We start from the raw sequence: 26,376 nt of genomic DNA on the forward strand, positions 1-26,376 counted from the left end.
TGCTGAAATCATTATGTAAATGTACATATATTGTCACCCTTACTGTGTGTGTCCGGGCTAAATTCCAGCTTTTCAAATCCTAGTCTCGTTTATTAACTTGTAAATTTTTCACAGCCAGATAAAAGTCATGCTGATGCCTTTGACTCACCCCAGCCCTCACCTGGAATGTCTGGCCCACCTGCAAAGAGGCGCTGGACTCCAGTGACTCCCACATGTAGCACCAGCAGACAACCAAGTAGCCACAAGCATTAGTTTTGCACTGGGCATATCCTATTGCACTCTGCTGTCATCCTAGCCGGCGTGGATTTAAGTGGCTTAAAAACAAAGCTTTCTAGTTGCCCATGCCTAGATCTTCGTATTTCAAAAAAATGTGTAGGACCAATGAATTTCATCCCTTTGAAAAGTACGAAATTAGATCAAAAGAATTCTCAAGAATGTTAGCCTCCACCAAGCCTATGCTGTTCAAGGCATCCCTCAGAACAGAAATGACTTTGAACTCCATAAAGGCGAACACAAAACTGCAGGCCAAAATCCCAAGGAAAGGGTCAAAAAGTAGTTCTTTTAATGAGCGATATGTAAAATATCTTTGCATAGAAAAATGTTATAAAGAAAGACACATAAACGGAAAAAAACTTGGCGACCAGGGTACAGTATTTTTAAAACAAATATTTTAAGGTATTAGGGTTTGCATAATGTTTAACATTCTCATAGCTTTTTTTATTGCTCTCTCCACACAGCAGAGAAATCAAGTGCATAACAATACATGCTGTGCTTTTGTTAAAAATTAAAAATAAATGCTGCCAGACGTACTTGCATACTTACAGATGCCTTTAGGTGGCAAAGGCACACTTAGACACATAACACACTGTATGCACCTCAGTCGGGGTCATAGATACGAGGAAGGAGCATGTTTGGAGACCACTTTAGCATACAACGCATTCAGAACATTAGTTTTGGTTTAGAATTACCCACAAGGCACACATCTACTCCTATAACTGGAAATCCCTGGTGCCACCAGACACCTAATTAATATTAACAGTGGCATGGATGTAAGAGACAGGTGAATTAACTGAATGCCCCATATCCAACACAAACATTTGTGCAAATTGGTAGTCTAACAAAGCTGGCAGTGGCCCAACGCCTCTTTGAAAGTGGTTACAGCACTGAGGCCTATTCATGCCTTGGTTTGTACAAAACTATGCAGGAACCAGATTATAAGGAAAGAAACAACATTGCCAAAGGCGACTGGGCTGTGCTGAGATGTTAATCCGGGCACTGATAGGATAATTGAGCAGAGATGTTCTACAATGGATGCCGCCCCTTCACAAGTTTGTGCAAAGGCAGGGAGGACCCAAGTAAGAGTGCATTCTCCAGGATAAATCTAACTCCATCAGATCCTTTACATCTTTGCTAGCATTGTTTAGCCTGCTGTCGAATTGAACCTTCTTTAACTACAAACTTTCACACCGAACGAGTAATCTAAATTTTCCATTTGTATGTGTAGAAAGAGGTGGCCCTTGACTTGGCCCGACAGCTGATGACCATCCCCAAGCGAGGCTTTGCATAGTAAAACAGGTGGCCCTTTTGAAAATGTACAGTCAATCCAGCAAGACCTCCTTCTCCCAGTGTTTCTGTTAGCACAAATGACCCAGGTTCGAGGCACAAGATTCAACAAGCCGTTGGGTTTCATCTAAGGCTACTCGGTTGGACAGTCTTTTTTGTGCTGGGAATAAATATTTTTTGTCACTACTGCGATATCCAGTGAAAGGCTGTGCTCGGAACAGCTAGAAGGCCCCTACTTCAGTTCCCCAAGGTCGATATGGCTTACTGTTGCCGGCTTGTCGCGGACTGGAATTGGTTGACAGCGATAGCGGCGGACTGATGGCTGATGCGGCCATGGCTGCAGCTGCACCTGGTGGAAGCCCCGGAAACGCGCTGGCAAAGGACAGTGGGAAGCTCTGGGCCGCAGCTGCAGCTGCCGCAGCCTGCACCGTGGCTGAAAGAGACAACAAAGAGGTAGGAAGTGCTGGTGCACAGGGCACAACGCTGCCATTAGAGGACCCTCTGTGCCCAGAGTCAGCATGAGCAAAAGTAGCTGTCACAAGGGCCGAGGCATGCGGAGAGGGTGCCTCGGTTGCTGCTGATAGTCTACATGGGATGTTCTCAGAGGACGGGAGTCCACCTTGCTGCAGAAGGGCCGCAGGGATATGGTGGAAGGCTGCAGTCCAGTGCTGAGGGTGCAGGGGGTGATGGTGGTGGGCCATCGCAGAGGTCATCGCGGCTGCCTCGCGTTGTGAAGCGCAGGTACTGAGGTGAGAGACGAGCCGCACCCGCAGTGGGTCTGTTGTGTCCATGCCTTCTACTGAGCTCAGGTAGCGTGCCACTTCAGTCAGACACTCCCGGAAGCCAATGCTCATAAAGTCCATAGCCAGGGCATGCGCGTCAAAAAAACCTGTGCAGTGGAGGATAAGAACATCGGTTTAAATAACAGATACTGTTTTACTGTGATAACAGCTACTGATAATGTGATTCAAATATAAATGGATTCCCAGCATATGGCAATCGCTCGCTTTCCTCAACATCATCTTGAGAAAATCATCTACTATCTTCTAGCACAAGCCTCAAAAGATGAAACCATAGAGAGTAACACAAATAAAATGTTAGCACCTCTTTCCTCCATTGGCGCCCAGGGACGGTGTATGTGCAGTAAAGCTTGGTGCTCAGGTCTAACAGGCTCTCACAATGAATTGGATGCATCACATTTACTTTGAAGCTACTATATCTTTGCATTTTTGCTTTGCTTTAGACAAGACTCTTTAATTTGCCCCAGCCTACTGTTGTTGAATGTATGTATTTTATATTTTGTGCATTAAGACGATGAGTTATCAGTAGCCTCAATTGGACTCCCTGGGCTCATCTTGTCCACTGAGGCTGAATGGCCTGTTATGAATTGGGCAGCATAGCCCCTTTCAGGTTTCCAGATGAACTAGTTGGTCGGTCATGGACATTTTTGGCACTGCCCACGGTTGAATTGCACTTAATGCGTGTGTGTGTGTGTATATATATATATATATATATATATATATATATATATATATATACCCGTGACCAAGGTGCGGCTGCACCGAAACACGTCATGCGTTTGTTTGTCATTTTGTCTGAATAAATCACATGCTTTACAGAACTGGGTTCGAGTCGGCTTTCTTTCAGAAAAGGAAAAAGCTAGTGCGAAGATTAAAAGAGGATCACCTCTTCGCTCGAGCCCGCCACCATCCAAGTGGCCAGGAGATCGTCGAACCTTCTTTGAAATACATATATATATATATATATATATATATACACATATATATATATGTATACATATACATTTTTTTCCTTTGTGTAGGAGTGTGTATGTGTATGTGTATATATATATAGATATATATATATCTATATATATAGATATATATATAGATATATATATATAGAGAGATATAGATATATAGATATATATATATCTTCAGAACATCTCAACAAGGTCCCCCACCAGGGTATCCATGGCACAGAGGGATACCACAGCACAGCAAGTCTATTTAATTATTTTTTTTCTGTAACACCATGTGCAAAAAACAACAGGACGGTCGAAGCGTTTCGGCGAATGCCTTCAACTGGACCGTAGAGTATATATATATATATATATATGTATAGGTATACGTAGACAGTTCATGTATATTTAGAAATTACAAAATATGCAAATCAAGGTATGGTGCTGAGGTTTCTGTTATACATGTGTCCCTGTACATGGAACTATGCTTCCATTTATAAGCAGATAGATTAACAGGTGGGGAGGAAATGAAATTGTCTACTAATCTACCACTTACATATATATATCAGACAATGTTGATATCGCTGCATCTATGTACATATGGGTATATATAACATGGGGCTTATTTCTGGCACTAAAACGTTGCTAAGAGTCATGAGTTTATATGTAAATGTGTGCATTCATGTCACCACAAATTTTGGTGCCTGGCTTTATCTCTATACATGTATATGTTCATTTCAATTATTTGTTTTAAAAAAAAAAGAAAAAAGTCCATTCAACCGTGTCCCATCATTCTCTTTGACTCATCCTACACATTTCTAACTTCAATGGACTTTAAACATCCTTTTCAAACTTCCACCTCCTTTTTATCCAGTTCACCAAACTAATAGGCGGTTATGCCCACTATTCCCAAAAAGAACTCACAACTTCCATTTTCTAATCCAATTGCATTATTCTATCCTAACTCAAAACACAATTAAGCACATGAGTACTTAAGACCAGGAGCGGCCCGTGCGGGTAAGAGCAGTGGGCCGGGGTGGGGTGGAGTGGGGAGTCAACAGACGAGGACAAGTGAAAACGAAATTTAAAATAAAAATCACTAACCTTGCACTTGCTGCATTGCCAACTCGGTGATGTGGCAAGTGTAAGGTAAGTGATTTTCTATTGTTTCATTTAATTTTCCCTCGTCGTCTATTGACTCCCGCCCCACCGCTCTTACCTGCATGGGCCACTCCTACTTGAAACCATATACTTAACAAACTTACCACAACTAATCCACAAGGAAAAAAAGGAAGCATAGATTACTGATCTGCTATTTAATTCTAATCTTGCGTTCTACAGTAGTATGATACTCACTGCAAAATGCTTCAATGCCTTGTCAAGGGTACCAAGCGCTATATAAATACAATTTACTATTTTTTTCCATGGAGAAATCCCTTCTCTGATACCCACACCATGTTTGGGGGGTGTTGTTCTCCTACCCACCCTGGAAAGGAAGCTACTCTTTTTGCAGGAGCATATCTTAGATCATTTGCAGGTTGGAAAAGTCTCAGAGAAAATTATATGAATGGACAACCCAATGTGGGACTCTGGGTCTAGAAGCATATTATCGGGGTGCTGGAGTATCCCTTTCTTAGGACGATTCCCCTCACCCACCCGTGGGTGACATGCTTCATCATCGGGGCTCTCCTTGCACTATGAACCTAATCGTAGTGCGGCTACAACCCCCTCTCTGATAGGGAGGAGCTCACTGATGTTTTAATGGAATTGCTGAGTTATACTAAACCTCTTGATGAACAGGGTGTGGTAAGAAAGGAGTGAAACGAAAGTGTGAGTGATTAAAACTGACTCTGTGATATACTAACCAACTTTAATATGGCATTCGTAGGTCAGAACTAAAAATTGGAGCTAAGACACAGGGAGAATCGATCTGTGAAATGATTAGAATAGTCAACATGTTTCAGCCTAATATACCCGAGGGGATGGAACGGCTTTCAACAGGACCGAGGTAAGTGAAAAAGAAGTGATGTGCAATGTCAACTGAATCTATTATAGTTTAGCGGGGAAAAGTATATATAAATTCATATATATATATATATATATATATATTCATATATATAATATAGATGGGGAACAGCCTTTACGACGCGGCTGTTACACCGCATGCCGTTACACCGCGTTTTTTTCAACGCAAGTCGTTACCACGACTTGCGCTGGAGGGCGCTGCAGGACAAGGAATTTTTTTATTTACTATCCAACACCTTCCCTACTGTACGTAGGCTGGTGTTAGAATAGTAAATAAAAAAATTCCTAAGTCGGCACCCCTCCAACGCAAGTCGTGGTAACGACTTGCGTTGAAAAAACCGCGTTGTAACGGCACGCGGTGTAAAAGCACGCGTTGTAAAGACGTATAACCAATATAGATATATATGTATATATATGTATGTGTGTGTGTGTGTGTGTGTATATATATATATATATATATATATATATACATACATACATATACACACACATACAACCAGTAGATGGAGTGGAGTTTCACTAAACCGGGGAGTATACTGGTCAGGAAACTCCCCGAATTGTTGGGCAAGCAAACGGACACCTAGAACCTCGACATTTCATACTCATGGCAGTTTTCAACTCCTTCATAAAGGGGAAACTGCGGTCTATCTGGTACCCCGAATGACAACAAACTGATGAGCTTGAAAGTGCTCACAAACTCCCAAGGAAAAGAACACCTTCATATGGCCACACCCCACTCATATTTGTACACAGTCTTATGCAACAGTAATAGATTTACAAACGCTAGGCAACATTTTTTTAATGCTTAGCATTAATCCTTATATACCTATGGTAATGGCTTTTTTAATCAGACCCTGTGTGTTTTCACTGATACTCTTCAAAGATGCCCTCCAAAATTTTTGAAAAATACTCAAACTCCTGAAAGAACTGCCTAAAGATTCGTGGCCTCCAAAATTGGTATTGATATATCATAGAGACTGCATCACATATGAACACAATCATCACTTGTTAGCTTCAGTTCCATCGTAAGCGGATGGCTCAGTAGGGATGACTTTAGGAGACATATGGAAATTAACATGTGTGACCATTTCTGGTAACGCAATATGCAGGAGTTGTTCTCGTAACCAAATAACAAAGTGGTGGAAAAATTAAGAACATCAGTGTTTCAGTTGCTTTGAAGCAAAAAATTAAACTAAAAAAAAAAATCAGTGCCTCTCATCTTGTATTGTGGGAGACTGAAATTCCAGGGAAGGCATTTTTCATGGTGATTTGGATCCAGACCCTGTGTTCTCTTTCTCTCCCACACACACCAGCACACACAAGGCGCACACACACACACACACCCACACGCACAGACACACACACGCACACTGGTGGCAATATTAAAAGGCTATTAGTGACTTCTTGCCCTATCCATCTATCCTCTGAACATGTATGAGATGGTATTAGGATTCCTGATTCTTGCCAGCTTTGGGAAGTTAGGAAAGAATTGAAAAATGAAAAAAGAAACATTGTGTTTGAGAGTCGTCTGCTTTGGGATTCTATAAAGACCTTCTTTTACATGCTGAGTTACTTAAAGGCAAACTGGAAACATCTTGTGTTGTTTCTTTCTCCGCACAACACATAATGGAAATAATTTTTCTGTGCAATGTGGTTAGTGATCTGAGGCCTGGCAGCATCTGAAATAGTTTACTCCCTGGTCGGGCGCTTAACTTTGCGGGAGCCCCGCACTTTTGTCTTCGAGTACTTTAAAAACTCGTCAACAATATGTGACTGGTAGGAGCTGGGGTGCATTTTCTCAAAATGTTTGGAGAGAAAGCAAGGAACAGGGGCACAGCCGTCGTGAGTGCAGCAAGGGTGTGAGTAGTACCCTTCACCCTAATTATGGCTTGCTATTACTACCCGCTGGTGGTAGGGCCAGACTGGCCATAGCGGGCACAGGGCGGTTCCTCGGTAGGTCGCCGGAGGGGGGCAGATTTAGACCCCTGGGGGCGTTTTTTTATTACAGGGGGCGGGTTTTGAAGACCCCAACAATAAAAGCGACACAAAGCTTTCCGCTAGCACCTCAACCCCTCTCCTCCCCCACCCCCCTTTCCTGGGACTGGCCAAGCTCTTTTCCAGGGTTCCCAGTCTCACCCTGACAGGGTGAAGGGGACATTTTGGTCTGGCTTGCATTTGCTTAAAGACCATTGTGCCCTTGCTTTGCCACTGCGAAGTGAGTGCTCACATAGAAACTGATCTGGTGTCGTCGTCACATAAAACCAAAAATCAGTCCTGGCAAAAATGGTTAGACCACCCCCACACTTCATGCATTCATGATTCCCATATTAGCATGGGGCTAGGCCTCATGATTGAGTCATGCAGCCCACCCTGCTCTGAAAGCACCCCCCTAGCTTGCAATCTATGAGGGAAATCGGCCGTGGGGTAACGAAACTCGAGGGGCCCCCCCTGCAAAAGGAATGGAAGGGCCCCCTTCCGGCTCACTCAGGAGCTCTCAGTCCAACATACTTTTACTGAGGGCCCCCCAGAGCTCGGGGGTCCCGAACAGCAGGGGATGCGGGGACTTTTGTTACGCCCCTGGAAATGGGGTAAATGTTAAACAATTGTTAAGAAAATATGGTCCAACTGAAACATTGTGTCCTAAATATCGTTTACAAAAATATTGTCCCATTGGGTATACATTTACTATTATTAACTCTACTGTGGAGATAATTTTGGGAGCGATATTTCGGATATAATATTTCTGTCAGGCGATAATTAGATTACGATATTCCGGTACCACACAGCTGAAATGCTAGGGGCTACAAATCACTAGTATAGCTCTGGGTGGGTGTATTTTTTTTACTTCAACTTAAAGTCAATACACCACATGATTTTGCTAGCAAAATGGTCGTTGTTTGTGTCAATGAAAGGAGGCCAATAATGACTTTTTTTGACAGTGGTCCCAAAGCGTGGAAAATTAGGTATGTGTCTTTCGTGTGGTGGGACGCCATGGCAGGCTTTTTCTGGCACACGTGCTGGAGGTGCATGAAACTGGTTTTAGTCAATGTAGCATTTTATTCTTCTTTTGAAAAAAAAAAGCAAGTGGCTACAAATTATATTGGCAGCATGGAATGTGTGCACACTGGGGCAACTAAAAGATGTTCTTTCAAGTTTGAAATATGGTGCACAGACATATTATCGACTCCAAAATATCGTTTGGACAGAATATCGAGTTTAAAATATCGTTTGGACAAAATATCGACAGGACAGAATATCGACAGTCAAAATATCGTTTTTAAGGTAAGTGAAGTAATATCGACTGTAAATAATATAGAAAGTGAAAATATCCAAGTATATAATCTAGATAGTAAAAAATATCGTTTTTTAAATAATATTTAATTATTTATAGTGTTTTTATGTTATAATATGTGTGAAAAGTGTCATTTTATGTTATAATTATTTTTAATTAATGATTTTTTTGTAATTATTGTGTAATTTTATTCTGTAGCGGGTTGTAGGTTTATAGGGGAATAGGGTGGGAAGTAATTTAATTATAATTAATTAAATATGTAAATTTATTAATTGGTAGTAATAATTAATTAATTGGTAATTAAATAATATTTGTTAATTATTTAAAATTTAATTGGTAATTAATTTAATGTAATTGATTAATTGCTAATTATGTAAATTAAAATAATTTATTTCCTGTAGCGGGTTGTGGGTTTATAGGGGAATAGGGTGGGAAGTAATTTAATTAAAAAATAATTAAATATGTAAATGTATTAATTGGTAGTAATATTTAATTAATTGGTAATTAAATAATATTTGTTAATTATTTAAAATGTAATTGGTAATTAATTTAATTTAATTGATTAATTGCTAATTATGTTAAATTAAAGGGGTATTTTTAGGGTTCAGGGTCAGTTTTTGGTTTTTGGGTAAAGGGGTATTTTTAGGGTTCAGGGTCAGTTTTTAGTTTTTGGGTAAAGGGGTATTTTTTGGGTTCAGGGTCAGTTTTTAGTTTTTGGGTAAAGGGGTATTTTTTGGGTTCAGGGTCAGTTTTTAGTTTTTGGGTAAAGGGGTATTTTTAGGGTTCAGGGTCAGTTTTTAGTTTTTGGGTAAAGGGGTATTTTTAGGGTTCAGGGTCAGTTTTTAGTTTTTGGGTAAAGGGGTATTTTTAGGGTTCAGTGTCAGTTTTTAGTTTTTGGGTAAAGGGGTATTTTTAGGGTTCAGGGTCAGTTTTTAGTTTTTGGGTTAAGGGGTATTTTTAGGGTTCAGGGTCAGTTTTGGGTTTTTGGGTAAAGGGGTATTTTTAGGGTTCAGGGTCAGTTTTTAGTTTTTGGGTAAAGGGGTATTTTTAGGGTTCAGGGTCAGTTTTGGGGTTTTGGGTAAAGGGTTTTTGTTAGGGTTCAGGGTCAGTTTTGGGTTTTTGGGGTACAGGGGTACAGTGTAAAAATAAAGTAAAATTAAATTTACATTAATTGAATTTCATGAAATGAAATGAAATTAAATTATATTAAATTAATTTTAAATAATTGAAATTATAAAAATTATTATATACTTACCAATACTTACGTTGTAATGGTAGTGCGTTGTAAAAGTTGCGTTGTAACGTCATATATCCACTGTTGCACTCCTTGGAGTGGGAATAGTAATTTTAACCCCTACGCTATCCAACGCTTTCCCTACTGTTGCACCCACTGGAGTGGGAATAGTAATTTTTACTCTATTGTATTTGTACGTTAATAATATTGGCTATTATTTAATTAAATTTTGTTACTATATATATATATGTTTTAAGAAATATGATTAAAAAAATATTATTTTTTTACTTTCATTAATTATTTAATTATTAAAAGTTATTTTAAGTATTGTTAAGTATATTTTAGTAATTAATTTTTTATATTAATGTAATTAAACATTGTTTTTATTAAAGTCGATATTTTTTACGACGATATTTTTGTAAACGATATTTTTAACTCGATATTTTTGTACTTACCTGTTTGTAGATAGAAACTCGATATTTTGTCTCTCGATATTTTGTCAACGATATTTTTGTTGGTCGATATTCTGTCCCTCGATATTATTTCAGTGATCCTTGAAATATATGTCATATGGGAGTCAGATGAGGGGTGTTTTTGAACTGGCAACAACAATATTTCAGTGAGTGAATTTGTAGCACCAAGGATGAGGTCTTCAAAAGGGCAGTACTCAATAGACCAGAGGCAAGGCAAGGGAAATTGTTACATAGTGTTTCACTAACCCAGATAGTTGATTTGCAGTAAAGAGGAATCCCGAATATTTTTGCATAGTAGAGAGGGTTGATCATGTGACTGTTTTTGTTTTCTTAGGGTGTTGCAGAGAAGCAAACTGCAACCCTTGCTTTTTGGAGAAGCATAAGAGAGGAAAATGCAAGGGTGGCCAGTGAAGAACTATCTTTTGGGGTAGCTGGAGTTGTGTGTGTGGCTAATCTCTTTGTAGGTTGAAAATAGCAGGAGAAAAGTTTTTTTCTACTTGGGGATTCACAGGTCACCCGAGGACAGCGCTGTTTTCAAGGGGCCAGACTCATATATGATTGATCAGTTGGGTAAGATGGTTGCAGAGCACTAAGATCTTAGGACTAACACGTGACATTGGAGTTTAATTCTTTAACATATGCTCAAGGCATTGCTTCAGAGTTACACTGCATTAATGTATCCATCTCTTCTCTTGCATCTTATCCTGTATATTCTCACCATAGACCCCAGGGATCCTGTGTATCTTTCACTGGATATTCGGTTGTATCTGGTGCGGTAGCTTTGACAACCAGACCAGAAGTGAGACCTAATGCAATTACGAATTATAAAGAGACGAGTGAAAAAGGCAACATACCGGAAGGTCGGAATGTCGGAAGGTTGGGGTGAGTCATCAATGTGTGTGCCCAGGGGAGTGTGTTCTGGTGCTTCTGTGGAAGGAGTTGACAATGGTGGACACCAAGTCTTGCACCCTAGGTGGAAGGCCTTGAACCTAATAGGTAAAAAAGGACTATTGGCTGTAAAGCCTGAGAGAGAGAGACAAAGAGAAATATGTCTTCAATAGGTACACATGTCTGCAATGGGAGAGCTGGGCCTGCAAGAGTGGTGGCGACTAAGGTACCTTTGGTGGCCCACGACTACTGGCTGTCTGAAAGATGGACAACATCAAAGCAATTCAATGTCAGTGAAGCACTGAGGCTTAGCACATCAGGTGAATTGTAGACAGTGCATGTGATAAGGATAGCAGGTCTGGTGGGCAAACATATTGTGTGGAAAGTGGGAGTGAGGGTTCCATGGGTCTGCTGAGAGTAGAGAGAGCACCCGGCAAGAGAGTCTGATTTGTTGTACCATGCAAGATAATAACAGTTGGAAAGAAGAGTCAACTGGGGTCTATATGGGATGGTGTGGAGCAGAAGATAAGGTGCAGTCTATGGATCAGTTTGTCAAGAGATAACAGCCATCAGCCATGTAGTAAGGGTGTCTCTCTGCCGGAAGTGCATGGATGCACACAGGTGCATGCTACATGGTATATGGTTGCACCTGGTGTGCACGGGTGACAGATTTAGGGCCCATAGAGGTCTCACTAATAAAAAAAATAGTAATGGGAATAAGTCAACAGGCCAAGAGGGCTGGCATTGAGAGAGATGACCCTGAGAGAACAGGTGAAAGGCACAGTGAACAAATGGAGAAAGTAGAGGTCTTCTGAATGAAAAGGTAGGAAACGTATAAGGGATTATAGATCAATGGGAGAAATATGTGGTCTGAGACAAGAAAAGGGCTTTTAGGAGATGGCACACAGATTTCCAGAGGGCTCAGGCATGTGAGCTTTGTTTAAAGAGCATGAACGAAGAACTGTAGAAGATGAGGCACAATTGAACTGGTTTTTGTGAGGCAAAATAGAGGTTATAATTGGGAGGAGGATGTTTGATACCTAGATACGTTTTTTAAAGCGATTTAGATCGTCAATAAGACATAGAATACTGGGTTATACATGAGGTTTCTTTGATATTGGTGTTGTATTGTATTGCAATTGTATTTATAAAGCGCTTCCTACCCCTGACGAGGTGTTGAAGCACGTTTTCAGTGAGTAGCACGCTACTCCGGAACCCAATAAAGATTAGTGGTGAATTAGTATAGTGAATATGAAATTAATTTAAAGGGTGGATATGTTAGTCTGTTATTTGGATTGAGAAGGATAGTGGAGGTTTAGAAGAGTAAAAGGTTTGCATTTATATAGCACTTGCTACCAGTGATGAGGTATTGAAGTGCTTTTCAGCGAGTAGCACGCTAATCTGGAAGCAGAAAAGGATTAGTGGTAAATTAGTATGGAGAAACATTATATTAATTTGAGCAGTGGACATGTTAGTCTGTTATTTGGAATGAAAAGGATAGTGGAGGGATGGAAGAGGGAAGAATTTGCATGTAGATAGCGCTCGCCCCCCTGATGAGGTGTTGTAGCACTTTTTGGCAAAAAGCAAGCTACTCTGGAACCCAAAAAGCATTAGTGGTTTATTAGTGTAGGGAAATTTGAAATTAATTTGATGTGAGAGGTGGACATGTTAGTCTGTTATTTGGGTTGTAAACGGAATAGGGGAAGGATAGAAGAAGGAAGGGTCTAGAAAGTTTTTTTTAGTGTTCGTAGCAGTAGGAGGGGGTTTGGTATGAGTAAAGGAGAGGTGGAGGGGGAAGAGTCAGAGGGAAGGGTTTAGAAAGGTAGGACGGGGATAAGAAGAACAAGGTATAAAGAGGTTGTATTTTACTTTAGTTGGTGCAGCCTAGCAGATATTGAAAAGCCTCTGTATATTGGTAATTGCTACATTAGCACAGGGCTCTTTTGCTAGTGCTCGTTGTACGTACCGTCAGGAAGGAGGACACACAACTTAGTCTGGAAGTATTGGTTAGGGCTATTTGTTCAAAGTACTGATAACAACCTATTCATAAAACTTGGATTGACACAGAATCCTACAAAATACTAACGCTCATCGTGGTTTACATGCCTGGCCTCGACAAAAAACACAATTATTTGGTATACTAAACATTAAGTATGCAACTTCAATTTTATAATATTTATCCTGTTATTATCTTATATTATCTTATCTTATATTATAATATAATATATTATATTATATGTCTGTTGTAATATCATGGCGACTCTTCAGCTTTGCAGGACCAAGGGATAAAATAGCTTCCATCTTTAGTTGATGATTTGGCTAAAAGAAGTATGGTGGCTAACAAATCCAGCAAGCACAACTCGATAGATGATTACAAACCAGTAGCACTGCCTGAAAGGTAAAATAATGGCTACATTTTCTTAGGCACACCCAGTCACAATTAAAAAAGGAGTATAATTCTAAGTAGGAGTAGTCACCTATTGCCCAAGTTGTAATTTCTCTGTGTTGCTGTATCTTTTGCGGTAGCTTCTGGGTCAGCCGTTAGATTATGCAATTTGTGTTACCCCTAATATTTGCAAATAAACGCTGTCTCTACTCGCATACCATGAGCAAATAGTTCATATTCCTGCTTTAATGGAGCCACTGGGTTTGGTGTGCATGCATATTGTGATTATATTCTGTTACAGAAATGTATATAACGAAGTACTGTCATTATTATTGCCTCACAACACCATCGCAATTGGGTATCTTCACACCCAGGTGTCTGTATGTGTTTTACTGGTTGCATGTTGTGAGCAGGTGGGAATGGTGTTGTGTTAGGTGGGCTTTTTGTCTACATGTCCAGCATGTCTACGACCACTCTTTATATTTGGAAATTCATCCATTATTGCAATAAATGTAGACTGCTTTTTCCAGCCACTGTTCCTGTATTCTGTCTATGCAAAATAAGTAACATTCACACCCGCTAAAGTGGGTACAGCAAAAATAGTGATTTCTGTGGGTTGTCTTCAAAAGTGATACTACCTAAGTGATATATGGTTTTATTATTATTATTATTTATTGAATTTGTATTGCGCTCAGCTACCCGTAATGGGTTTCCCGGCGCCAGGGACAGACTAGAGAAGAAAGATAGGTAATTGCTGAAGCAAGGAATGAGCAGAAACAGTGACCAACTAAAACAAAAAAGTTTTTAACTTTTTGCGAAAAGCAAAAAGATTGGTCTCCGTTTTGAGCACCAACGGAAGAGAGGACGACTAGGCTGGTAAGGCCGGACAAGATTGTGCAAGTAAGTGGGAGCAGAACCCTGACGAATTTTGAACATAAGGCACAAGGTTTTAAAGGCCACACGGTCAGAAATTTTTAACCAGTGAAGGTCTTGTTTGACCTTCCATTATTTGCTGTTTCTGCTTAAATCACGCAAGAAATCGAACCCCTTCCATATAATTTATTAGTTAGATTTTAAACACAAGTGTGTCTGAAGTACCACGTTTCTGGGGCATATTTAAATAAGGTTTTGCATTTCAGTAGCACCGCGCAAGGGCCACTGAGTGACAAAAAAACGATGATGAGATTTACCAAGCCCCAGAAGGTCACCTTGCGTGGCCCTGCGTGGCTTGGTAAATATGTAGTCATACAAGGCAGCGCATGTCACGGCCCTGCGTTACTCTGCCCCGGGGAGGTGTTCCGTGGGTGGGGCGTGGGTGTTCCCAGGCATCCACCCATGGATTCTGAAGCATTCCTAGATTTACCATTAGTGGTAGACCTGCAAATGCATCAGAATGCTACACCATCCTTGGGGAGGCATAACGGTGAGAAATATCTTTATTTCTACATTGTGCAGCACAAGTAGAAAATGGAAAAAGCCTTAGAAGATTGTTTTTGTGCATTAAGGTGTCCCTTCCTGCACAAAAACAATCCTGCTGTAACGCACGACCCCGTGCACCACAGTGAAAAGGTGCCAGCATTGGCGCTAGGCACCGGTTTATGCACCAGTGCAGGCACAGAGCAGGAATGCACCATATTATGAGAGATGTGGCTCTTGCCCTCTTCCTTCCACGCAGCCCAGAGCTGTAAAGTGTATTTCTGCATTGCTTGAAATAATTATAATTATGGCTTTCTGGTTCACAGTGAAAACAACAGCAACACTAGTACCAGACAACACTTGACTCCAAAAGGAAACCCACGGGATGGAAACAAGATGACCCACTGGCAAGGACTCATATGATCAGTCTAACAAGTGTTCATACCAGTACATGAACAGTGTCTGGATGCAGCTAATATTCCTTGGGTTGAAGTACAATCTGGCCAGTTTTGGCATTGGGTTTTTTGGACGTTTTCTGAAGTGCTACTGAGCAAATTGCAGTTGATTTCATCTGTATTTTGAAATTGGAAATTGCTGCCTATTTGTGATAGTATTTTTTAACCAGTAAAATACAGCATGGTGTTTCGAATAAGAGGGGGTGGGGGTTCTGAAGTTTAGGAGTGGACCCGCCGCCAATGCCAGACTGTGAGGCACATTTCACTTTGTTTGGGGGCGTAAGACTTTGAAAATGTGAACTTCGTGCTTCTGGCGGGGCAACTAAGGCCCAGAGGGTCACCCTGCCTGCAGACAGCCTTGGGCACCAGGGGTCTCTCTGCCTCTTTTGCTGCTGAGGCACAGCCATCTCTTGCCAGCCATACTGTTCGCTGTGTCATCGTCCCCCCTAGATGAGTTTAGGGAGGGCCTGAAGGTTAAGTGGTCAATGTGATACTTCTTAAAGGGGAAGCAGCTAATACAATTTTTGAGGACTCATAAAATCATGGTGGAAAGCATGTAGCAGTATGGCAGCTGGACACGAGACCAATATTTTTGGAGGGTGCATTTTTTTCGGCAATGCTACAAATTGTGTTATTGTTTAACTCACTATTGTATTATTGTGGCTAGTCTCAGAACAATGTGCATGAGAATAAGTGGATGGTGAGGAATTCTGTATCTCTAACTGAAAAAGATTTTTTCTTATGGGTCTGATGACTATAAATGAATAAAATAAATAAAAAGGCACTGGAGCCACGTGCGAACGGGTCTCTTCCCAGTTAGGGAGTAGCTTTGATGAAGGTTTGACCACAGGCATCCCTCTTGCTGATTGGACTCATGAGGCCTAACAGGGTCTCTATCATGTTTTTTTTATTTTAACAGACCAATTAGGTGCTGTATTACTTCATTTATGTTCATTTTGTTCATTCATAGTCATTGTGTAACTTGAGGAGTGGGAGCATTCCCCCCTTTTGGTCCTGAAGAAAAGCCTTGTGGTAGGGCTTGAAACTAGTAAACTAGGGAAACGGTGGGTCATTTACCTTAAAGCATTTCCTGACATACCCATATTTGAACCATATCATCTAGGGGAGTGACTAAAGTATTTTTATCCTACTAGTTAGATATTTTTGTATCTCCTTTTTTGTATATAAGTAAACCCATTCCACTATCCAATCAGTCAACATAGGTAAAGGAACATCTTACAATTTGAGCGCCAGCGTGTTCGCTGGTAGCAGCATGCCCTTTTCTGTAGAAGGTTAGGGAGGAACCCTATGATGGAGCATGCCACCATGCGGTAACCCTGGTGGGTGATGGTTATTTAAAAAGAAAGTTTCTTTCCTTCTTACAATGAGGTTAAAGTTCTCATTTTCTTTGTTCTGCTCTCCCAGGAGGCAAACTTTTTTTGGTTATTTGTATTTAATATGACAGCACAGCCTGTGCTGAATAACATCCTACTGAAGAAGGGGTCTTTAACATTCTAGGCACCTTAAGACATGGTGGTATGGGGTAATGAGGTGGAGAAAAGAGATGAGAAAGGTGTCTTTTATTGCAGCATGTGTAGTTCAATATCGTTTGTTATGCTATGTAGGATGGCGTATGGTGTGGCGTGGTGTACTGGCTTAAAGTACAAGGTAAATTGAGACATTAATTGGGAATCATGACATAATATTACCAGATGATGTTGAGTGGTTTTACATTCTGGTGGGGTGTGCTGTTGTCCAAAATGTTGTGTTGCTCTAAATGTGCTTTTGTGAGTTGTGGTGTGGAGTGGTGTTGGGTGGTGTGATATGTTGATGTTGTTAGGTATAGTGGCATTATAGGGGGAGGTAAGAGGACAAGTTATGGAGGATGAGATGTAGTGAGGCTGTGCGATCTGGTATGGTGGCCTATGTTTTAGAGTCAGGTAAGGTGCCAAATGATGAAAGTGTGATGTGAAATGGTGAGGTGAAGTGTTAAGGGGTGTGGTGTGGAGTAATGTTAGAATGTTAGCAGGTGCTGCCCCATGTAATGTGGCATTGTGAGTTCAGGTACTGTGCTGTAACTGAATTTGGATTTACAGTGTGATGGCATATGCTGCGTGGTAATGTAAGGTGTTCATTTGTGGAATAAATGTGTTGCGTGATGAAGTGTGATGATTAAAGTCTAATGCATTGCAATGTGATTCAGTGTTATATGGGGTAGGTTGGTCGTGCTCAGGTGTGTTGTGATGTGCTCTAGAACACTCTTGTTTGCGTATGTGATGTGTTGAGAGGTTAGACGGATCATCCACAAAAATCAGGAAAAAACATAATTTACTAAAAACACATCTCACAAAAAATAGAGATAAAACGAACTATAGACTTCACAACTTGATATGCGCCTGTTAGATATTGTTTTGCTAAATGATATCCTTTAGTGGACACATAGAAAAAGTGAAAAGTGTAACTAAGCAAAGAATTACAAATGTTGGGGTATTTCTAAAACACATCAAATATTTCTAAAAGAGGTCAACTTTCATTACAACTGCCATAGATTTTCGGTATGCCTTTGTTACTTTATAGTGTTGGACAGTATGATGATGCATTATATTCTGCTGTGTTTACATATGTTGAATAATGTGATGTACTGAAATGATGTGTGTTGTGAGGCATGGTGATGATCCTCGCAAAACACTGATGTAGTGTGGAAAGGTGTATGATTTACTTTTTCATGATTTTGCATGACAATGTGACTTGTGATTTGTTTTGTGTACTGCCTCAGATGCTGAACTTTGGTATTGTGAGTTGTCTTGTAGTAGAATGTGGTAATATGTGGTGTGGGGGTGCATGGAATGGTTCCTGGAGGTGCGATGTGTTGTTGTATTATATAATATAGTGCTGGATTGGATGTTTTTGTGATGGATGTTGTGTTGTTTTGTGTGGTGTGGCAAATCGAAATGTGATATGCTGTGAAATATATTATGTAAATTGTTATTTTGTTATGTGGTAAAGTCAGATCTGAGGTGTAGCATCGTATGGTGGGTGTGCACTTAAACATGATACAATATGGCGCGTGGAAATTTATAATGAGATGGCGGATCTTGGTTAAATGGTGATCTGCATACTGAACTGTAATATTGGACATGATGTGATCTGGTTGCAGGTGAAGTGATGTCATGTGGTATGGTATGGTGCATGGTAGAGTGTGTTGTAATTTTGCTAGATGTGGTGTGGAGCAAGGTTGTGTGATTTGTGGCACCATGTGTTTTTTATACAGCATGGTCCAGAGTTATTTTTTTATGTTGTATTGTGTAGAAAGGTTTAGTGTGGTAAGTTGTTGCATGGTGTGGTGTGATTTTGGATCAGGGAAATGGCTAGAAAATTAAAATACCTACCTCTTGATCTGTACCTCTAATGCCCAGAGGTGAGGGAAGCAAGTAAGCCTTACTCGCACTATATTTGGACCCTTCATCCAACCTTACATCCATCTATCATGCCTTCTTCCTTCCTTTATCATTCGATCAATCCACCCTTTCATCACTCTTCCACCCATCCTTCAATCCTTACACCTACACTTCCAGCCATTGATTCATTATTTTCCATCCATGCACCCCTACTTTTTCATCCATTCATCATGTCACTCTCCATTTATCAATTTAACCTATCCATCCACACTTCCATTTATCCATATACCCATTCGTCCAGCCTTTCATCATTCCACCCATTCTTTCTTTCACCCAGCAATGCAATGTTGTTTTACATTTCTTACATCAATGCTTTCACCCTTGAATCCATCTTTTCATGTTTTTTCCCTTCCTACTTGTCACAGAATCTTTATTATTTTCATAAATTCTTCATTTCATTCTTCTTTCTAGCCATCTCTCTCACACTCTCAGTACTATGGCCAGTGAATTGTGAGCCGCACTGTAAGTAAGTAAATGGGCCCCACAGCTCCTATTTGACTGCTAAAATGCAGCAATACACAGGTTTCAGTGCGCTACTTAAGCCTCTGGGTCCTGGTACCAAAGCGCTTGCTGCACCAATTGAAGCTACGCCTCTGATCGCTTTTTCATTCTCTTTCTCTCCTCATGTCTCCTTTTAGGCCTGCTCTTCTGCTATTGGCTTCCCACCCCTGACCTCTAATATGGTTTTCCCATTCTTATTTTATGAGCGTTTTAATGCAGACAGAACATGCCGGTAATAATTATAGGTGCCAACACCACCCCTGCTTAAGTTGTGTCTGGGGTGGGGGAGGGGGGTCACTATGCCACTGTTTTGCATCGTCTAGAATGGCAATTTTTAGGTGGGAATCTTGTGACATGCTGCCATGGTGGATTAAGAAGAACATACTATGATAGTGGATTGAATAATGTTGTGTGCGTCGTATGGAAATGATGTGTATTGATGTGGTGTATAGCATGATATGGTGTGGAATGTCATGCCAGTGAATGTCCTGTAGTGAGTCGTGGTGGCAAAGCCTTTATATGGATGGATTTAAAGGAGCACAAAAAGTAAAACCTATTTGCTGGGCAGGGAGCATTATTCCTTTCCTTCTGACACGGTTTCTGCCCTGGTGTCGTTTTTCCCTTCTACTTAAAGCACTTGCTGTAAAGCGCCCAGACAATACACTCCCACGTGCACGCTTCCCCACACCAAGCTGTGGGCGAACGGAATTTCACATGGCTATTTTTTGGGCAGAAGAATGACAGCCTCTGACCTTTTGTTTGTGTTTGCATGTTTGTGTGTTTGTTTTGTCTCCCCCAGTGCGCATTTCTGAGCTCCCTCGCAAAGCCCAAACAAACCCTGGGACTGGGAGGCCTGTGAATGAAGCCTTCACTCCCACAGTGTTATGAAAGCAAACACAAGCCCAGGGTCAAGTGCCTTCCTTTGTCCCGCCAGCTCTTTCCCACGAGTTCAATCCTGCCATTAGCATTGATTTCCACTCCTTTAATCTAGGACCGCCTATGGCCGGCTTGTTTGCGCTCGGATTCCCCACCCCCGCGCGCTCCTCCCGCCAAAAGGTATTAAATGGCGTCGCACAGCCTGCTTACCTTTGCCTCCGGTCGCCTGCAGCATCTTCAAGTGGTCCACTGTCATCTGCAGGATTTCCGCCTTTTCCAATTTCGCAGATCCCTGCGTGAGATAAAGGAACGCATAAAAAAGATTGCTCCCTCCCTCAGTTTTTCTTGTTTTTTAACAAGTGCCCGAGGCCCTCATTTGTGACCCTTTCCATTCATTTTCGTCTTATGGTTTCAATTTCCCGAGACAGCCCGGCATTCTCACAGTAAGCCTTTCAGGGAGTCTCGGCCTTGCAGGCGAGCTGTGCGTGAGCTGATACACTTCTTTTCTAAGTGAGTAAATGTTGCACATCCCGGAGCTGCTTATGTCTGATTTGCGTCATCAGCAAACATCTGTTAAGGGCTCTGACTACTGTGAACAAACTCAATAGGAAGACTGTTAGCGAGGATTTACGGTACACAAATTAACTTTATTTTAGGCATGCTTTGATCCTTGCGTGATTTTTACGAGTCTGCCACGTGTTTGTGCGGTGACCCGACATGGGCACAATTAGGGCCCTGGTGCAAGCAAGGAAAAGGGACTACCCTACCTCCTGGTTCCAGGGCCCCGGCGGAACTCCACCTGCTGCGCTAATGGCAGCCACAGCATTGTTCCATATGATCTGTAGTACTCACAATCCTAAGGAATTCCAAAGAGAGACATTATAGTTAAATCTGAATTTCGCCCAAATGTGTCAATTTACGACCTGAATAAATAACAAGACCAATTGACATGCCATCACTCTGTCACTGCCACTAGACAGGGATGTCCGTTTGACAATGGTGCCTTTGTCTGGGAGTCTTATTTTCCCTCTAATGCCCCTAAGTACACAACAACATTCACCCTGGTTTTGCCCCCCAGGGCCTGGGGTGCTTTCACTCTGTTAGCCGCATTTGTGTTGAGGCTGCCCCGCCCTGCACAGCCGTGAATATGACAGCGCCTTGCAAGAGACGGGTGAAGGGCTTGGGTGTCACCAGGGCTTTAAGTGGGATGAAAAAAATGGGGGGGGTCCCACAAAGGGGAGTGGCCAATGTAATTAAGGGCGTGGCTTAAAACCACCTAAGCTTAAAATCTGTGCTTAGCATAGTGTGCCGCCTGACTGGTATTTTGCTGCTTCTGTTATTGCATCCACATATATAGTACAACAAGTGACATTACACCTTCAAGAAGCCAGGGCTTTTGGCTTTGTCAATGGTTGTTAGCTGTATAAGCAACAACTATGGCTTCGTTGCATATAATATGAAAATCCTTCAGTTCTGAAATGACGAGACTGTGAAAGAACTTTAACAAGTCTTTTTGAAGTTACATGAAAATCAGTGAAGGCTGGTACTGCTGCAGAGCTAAGATTTTTTTTCACTATGATGGTGGGGGAAAAAGGGAGAGCCCGATAGGGACCCGTCTCAACACCTGCTTTTCAGAACTGCCCGGGGCAGAACACCGGCAGGACCCGGCCTACTTAAAGCCCTGGGTGTCACCATTTCAGGCTTCGTACCCTGCCTCTTTTGCACTCTGTGGCTCCAGTCTGCACGTCTCTGTTTGTTTTTTACATATACCTCTCCCATAAGCTTATGCTTCTCACCATCTCCTATGCCCACTTTTCTCTGATCCTTGTAGAGAGACTGGGTCCCAGCAGCAGTGTTAGGAGGCACACCATGGGAGCGAGAGGTGCCCGCTGTCCAGAAGAGAATCTTTCACCGGTTATGGATCCAGCCCATCTAGCCATGCTTTTCCATTCTCTGCCCCAAAGTTCAGTCACTCGAAGCCCTTCCACCTCCTGCCTTAACTGGAGGATCACTGGTTATGAGTGTCGGGGAGATGAGTGTGTGTTGCGGAAGCCGCTGCAGTAGCCTGTCAGGCCAAACTTGAGATCACCAAGCCAGGTTGTAGCAGCATGAGGTTGGCGTATAGCACTGGTGCAGCAGGTGCAGTGCACCAGGGCCCAGAGGCCTGAGGGTCCCATTGAACCCTGTAGATTGTTGAATTTACGTATACCAAAGAGCAGTAAGAAGGGCCATTTTCCTTGCTTGCCCCAGAGCCCTTGGCACCCTAGTTACGTTATTGCATGATGAGCTACTCCATGGTGACTAAGTAACACCTGTTGGAAGGGAAACACACAGGGTTCAGTTGTTTCACACAAGACAGGGGACAGCTGAATGGAGCTCGTCTTTGGATATGACATAACACTCCAGATGAGTACTCCAAACATTGACTCAAAATGCTAGATATAGCTTCCGGAAATAGACGTGATGGACCAGACATGCGCCACAGAACAGGATACAAAGGTTCATGTGAAGGCTCCTTGACACACCACTTCAGTGCAGATCTCACCAACTATGTGTACACTGCACATTCGTAATACAACATATTTATTGCTGGCTATATCTCTTTACGCGCAGCACAATGTTTCTTGCACCACCATTGCCCGTATTGTACATATTGTCTGTGTGAGGGAAGCTTGTTTTGTTGCTGTGTATCTGCATCTACAATACAGGAGTGTAGGAAACCTTCACTGCTGTAGTCCATATGCTATTCGCTCTCTGTATGCGATATGATCATGCACTATAGCTGATCATGATGCACCTGTTCTGTGTTGTGAGGGAACTTTTCACTCCGGCTGCCCATGCAGTACCTGTGCTTTGTGTGTTACTGAAGCTTGCTCTGAAGTGACCCAATGCTTGTGGAAAGTGTGGTCATCTTCTAGGCTAACTTTCCTCAAGTGCAGGCAATCTTTTTCCCGGCATTCATCTTCCACAGACAGTTCTAGGTTACCAATTAGGCAAAGTAGGCACTGGCGTATGGGCCCCACTCCTGTTAGAGGCCCCACGACAACGAATTAAAATAATATTGATTTGATCTTTAAAGAAAATTACAATCAAGCTTTCTGAAGTAATATTTCCAAAAGATAGAAAAAAAGGAATCAACTCAAAGAAACGAATAAACGTTACTTTAAATACTTTATAGAGAAAATACTGTATTGATGTAATGTGCCTATTAACAACTTAAAGTACATAAACCAGAAACATCAAATTCATTCATATAACAGTTTGTCTCTTAAAAGCTCATCTTCTGGCTGCTGTAGTTTGTAAAAAACAAATCGGGTGCATTGGGTATCAGGAGATAATTGCGGGGGGGGGGGGGACATTTCGACTGCCTAGGGGCCTCCACAGGGTTTAATTGAGCACTGTCCACAGAGACTGAATTCCCCTCTGCATGTTGGCTGCACTCAATTCACACCAAGTACACAGGGAGTCAATCATTGCAAGGTCTCGACCGACCAACACAAAATCAATCATATTTCAGCATTGGTAGTTTACAGGCTACCATTGTTGGAAAAAGACCAAGGAGAGCCTTTCACTGAGGTGGGTCTTCTTTTTTGTACATACCTCAATGAAACATGCCACACTCGAACCAACAACTACCGTAACACAGACACACAAAATGTCCATTGTAAGGACTGATAAACAAAGACATCAGAGTGTCGACATACAATGTTCAACATTCAGCATCAAGTGTAGCTACAAAGATTATGAACACCTGTTACTCCCATTTCCCAGAAGAGTAGTAAATGTAATAAATCAACTGAAAGCATGGTGATAACTTATTTACCCAAATGTGGATTCAGGTGTATTTACCCCAGACTTGAAGCCCTCTCAAATGGACATTGAACACCGCCAAAATGCCCACAGGTTTAGATTGGAAAAAAAAATCAGAGGCACCTCCAAGTCTCACATTGTGAATATTCATGATATATTTCATTTAAATGTAATCCTCATCAAGAAACAGCCAACGTGTTTCGCAGCCGAATTGCCGCCTCTTCAGAACAAATTCTTATTTATTTGTTCCACTCCAAATCAATCCATTTACACGTTTTTAGCCTCAATATAGTGTCTGTACTCTGTCCAAAATCTTTGGGCGCGGCTTGGGATGAGCAAGCGATCTGCCGCAATCATACCTGTAAAGACAACAAGCCAGGACTCTTTGATTTGCTCTGTATCTCAGCCAAAACTATAGGTAGAATGACACATTATATTTTTTAACGTAGGGAGTTTTAGCAGATGGCTCATTAGGTTTACTTTGGCATCTAGACCAGTATTGCATTGTACTATATCATCAGTCCCCCTAATCAGCCTTTGACGAAAAACATAAATTGCAGTCCATCTCCATCATACGTGCGGGACACCATCTCAGGATTGATTGGGTGTAATAGAATGGTATTAAAAAATCTCTTAGAATGCTGAATTGTCAGAACGGATAGGGTACATTCAAAGATACTTAGGGCCTAATTTAGATTTCAGCGGATGGGTTACTCTGTCACAACGGTAACAGATATCCTGTAAGCCAAAATATAAATCCCATAATATCCTATGGGATTTATATTTCGGCGAATGGGATATCCATCACCGTTGTGACGGAATAAGACATCCTACGAAATTTTTTATTAGGTCTTACTGATTAAGCCAAAATCCTTTCAGCATCTCACTTCCTAGTTCATTTGGTTGGTTCATCATTCTCAAGCTTGGTGAGAGCCATCACAAGCATCTTCCTGTTGGTTGTTTGCTTCCTGGAGCCCACTGCCCATGGAAGATAGTGCATGACAATATGAGTACCAGTGGTCCCGGGAAATGTAGAAATGGTGGGTGCCACAAAGGCTGTGATCTGGCCATTTCAATATGTCTTTCACACTGAGGAACCTAGGAATACCCACCACAATAATCGTGGCAAACCTCCCATCAGGTAATAGATGTCCTAATGTGTTTTATCTGCGCTGTCTCCATTTGTCAAATACTGACGTATATTAAACTCCAGGAGGCAGTAAAGAGCTTTATAATTGAGCCCGCTGGTTGTAGGGTGCATTTAGCCCAATGGCCCTCAGGGCTGTCAACGAAGATACTTGTATTTTGTCTCCTTGTCTATCTCTAGACTCCCACCAATGGGTCCTCATAGGCCAGGTCTGTGCCATTGTCAACTGGAGCATATTGCAGTTACTCCAGCTGTGCATGTGCTTTGGCAGAGTCTAACGAGGCTGGAGCCAATGCTGAACTGGCAAGTAATACAACAGAAGAGGGGATAGAACCAAATTACTATTTACTTTAACTTCAGTAGCACCTAGGATTGAGAATATCTTCTTAAAGTTCTACATTCGTAGAAACTGTCAAGCTTCCCCCTTTCTCTTCTGCCACCAGACTTAACTGGGCCTATGCAACAGGCTGATTCAGACCTCAAAGGAACACCCCCAGGCACAGTGTGTTAGTTGTCCAGCTCCCGTTCAACTGGAAATGACCTGGTGATATACGTACAAGAGGCAAGGTTTTTGACTCCTGGGCTACTAGTCCATTTACTAATCTAGCCTAAAAAGTAATTGTTCACAAGAAAGCTTCCTCGTGTCCTCAAAAGCTGAAACCTTCAGACCAGGGACTTGCAGCTTTACTTCACGGAATGATAGTATGCTATACTAGATTGAAACTAATAACAGCTTTTACGCAAAATAGCTTTGTTTTTTGTTGCCTACCAAAATGTAAGGGACAGCACCATTAGCAAACTCTGAATAGTCACCATAAACTTTACAAGCTGTAATATATTCTGTATGGATGGACACAACACAGTGGCGGACGTTACTTTTACTTGGGATGGGGAAACACATGCACACATACACACTCACTTAACACACATGTATTTACATCCGTGCACACAAACATATGCCCACTCAAAGCACTCACTAAGAAATACACATACTTTCATACATGCAGAGCCTACTCATCACAGAGTGGGATGGGATCAGTTAGATTTCGAATCCCACCCACTCTGTGACGAGGTTTCACTGATTGACACTCTGCCCTGGGCACTTCAGGGC

General features: G+C 41.7%; 1 protein-coding gene across 1 annotated transcript in view; it reads right to left on the reverse strand.

Annotated features, from left to right (window-relative positions):
• Positions 1 to 650: 650 nt before the first annotated feature.
• Positions 651 to 26,376, reverse strand: part of HEY2 (hes related family bHLH transcription factor with YRPW motif 2) — a 59,974-nt gene continuing 34,248 nt past the window's right edge. Inside the window, exons 4-5 of the mRNA XM_078646958.1 lie at positions 20,519 to 20,600; positions 651 to 2,452 (exon numbers count right to left, since the gene is read on the reverse strand). Of these exons, the coding sequence (XP_078503084.1) occupies positions 1,785 to 2,452; positions 20,519 to 20,600 (750 nt within the window). The 3' untranslated portion in view covers positions 651 to 1,784. The remainder of the gene's footprint in view (positions 2,453 to 20,518; positions 20,601 to 26,376) is intronic.

The sequence above is a fragment of the Lissotriton helveticus genome, chromosome 6 (genome assembly GCF_964261635.1).
Source record: "Lissotriton helveticus chromosome 6, aLisHel1.1, whole genome shotgun sequence".
In the NCBI taxonomy this organism is placed as follows: Eukaryota; Metazoa; Chordata; class Amphibia; order Caudata; family Salamandridae; genus Lissotriton; species Lissotriton helveticus.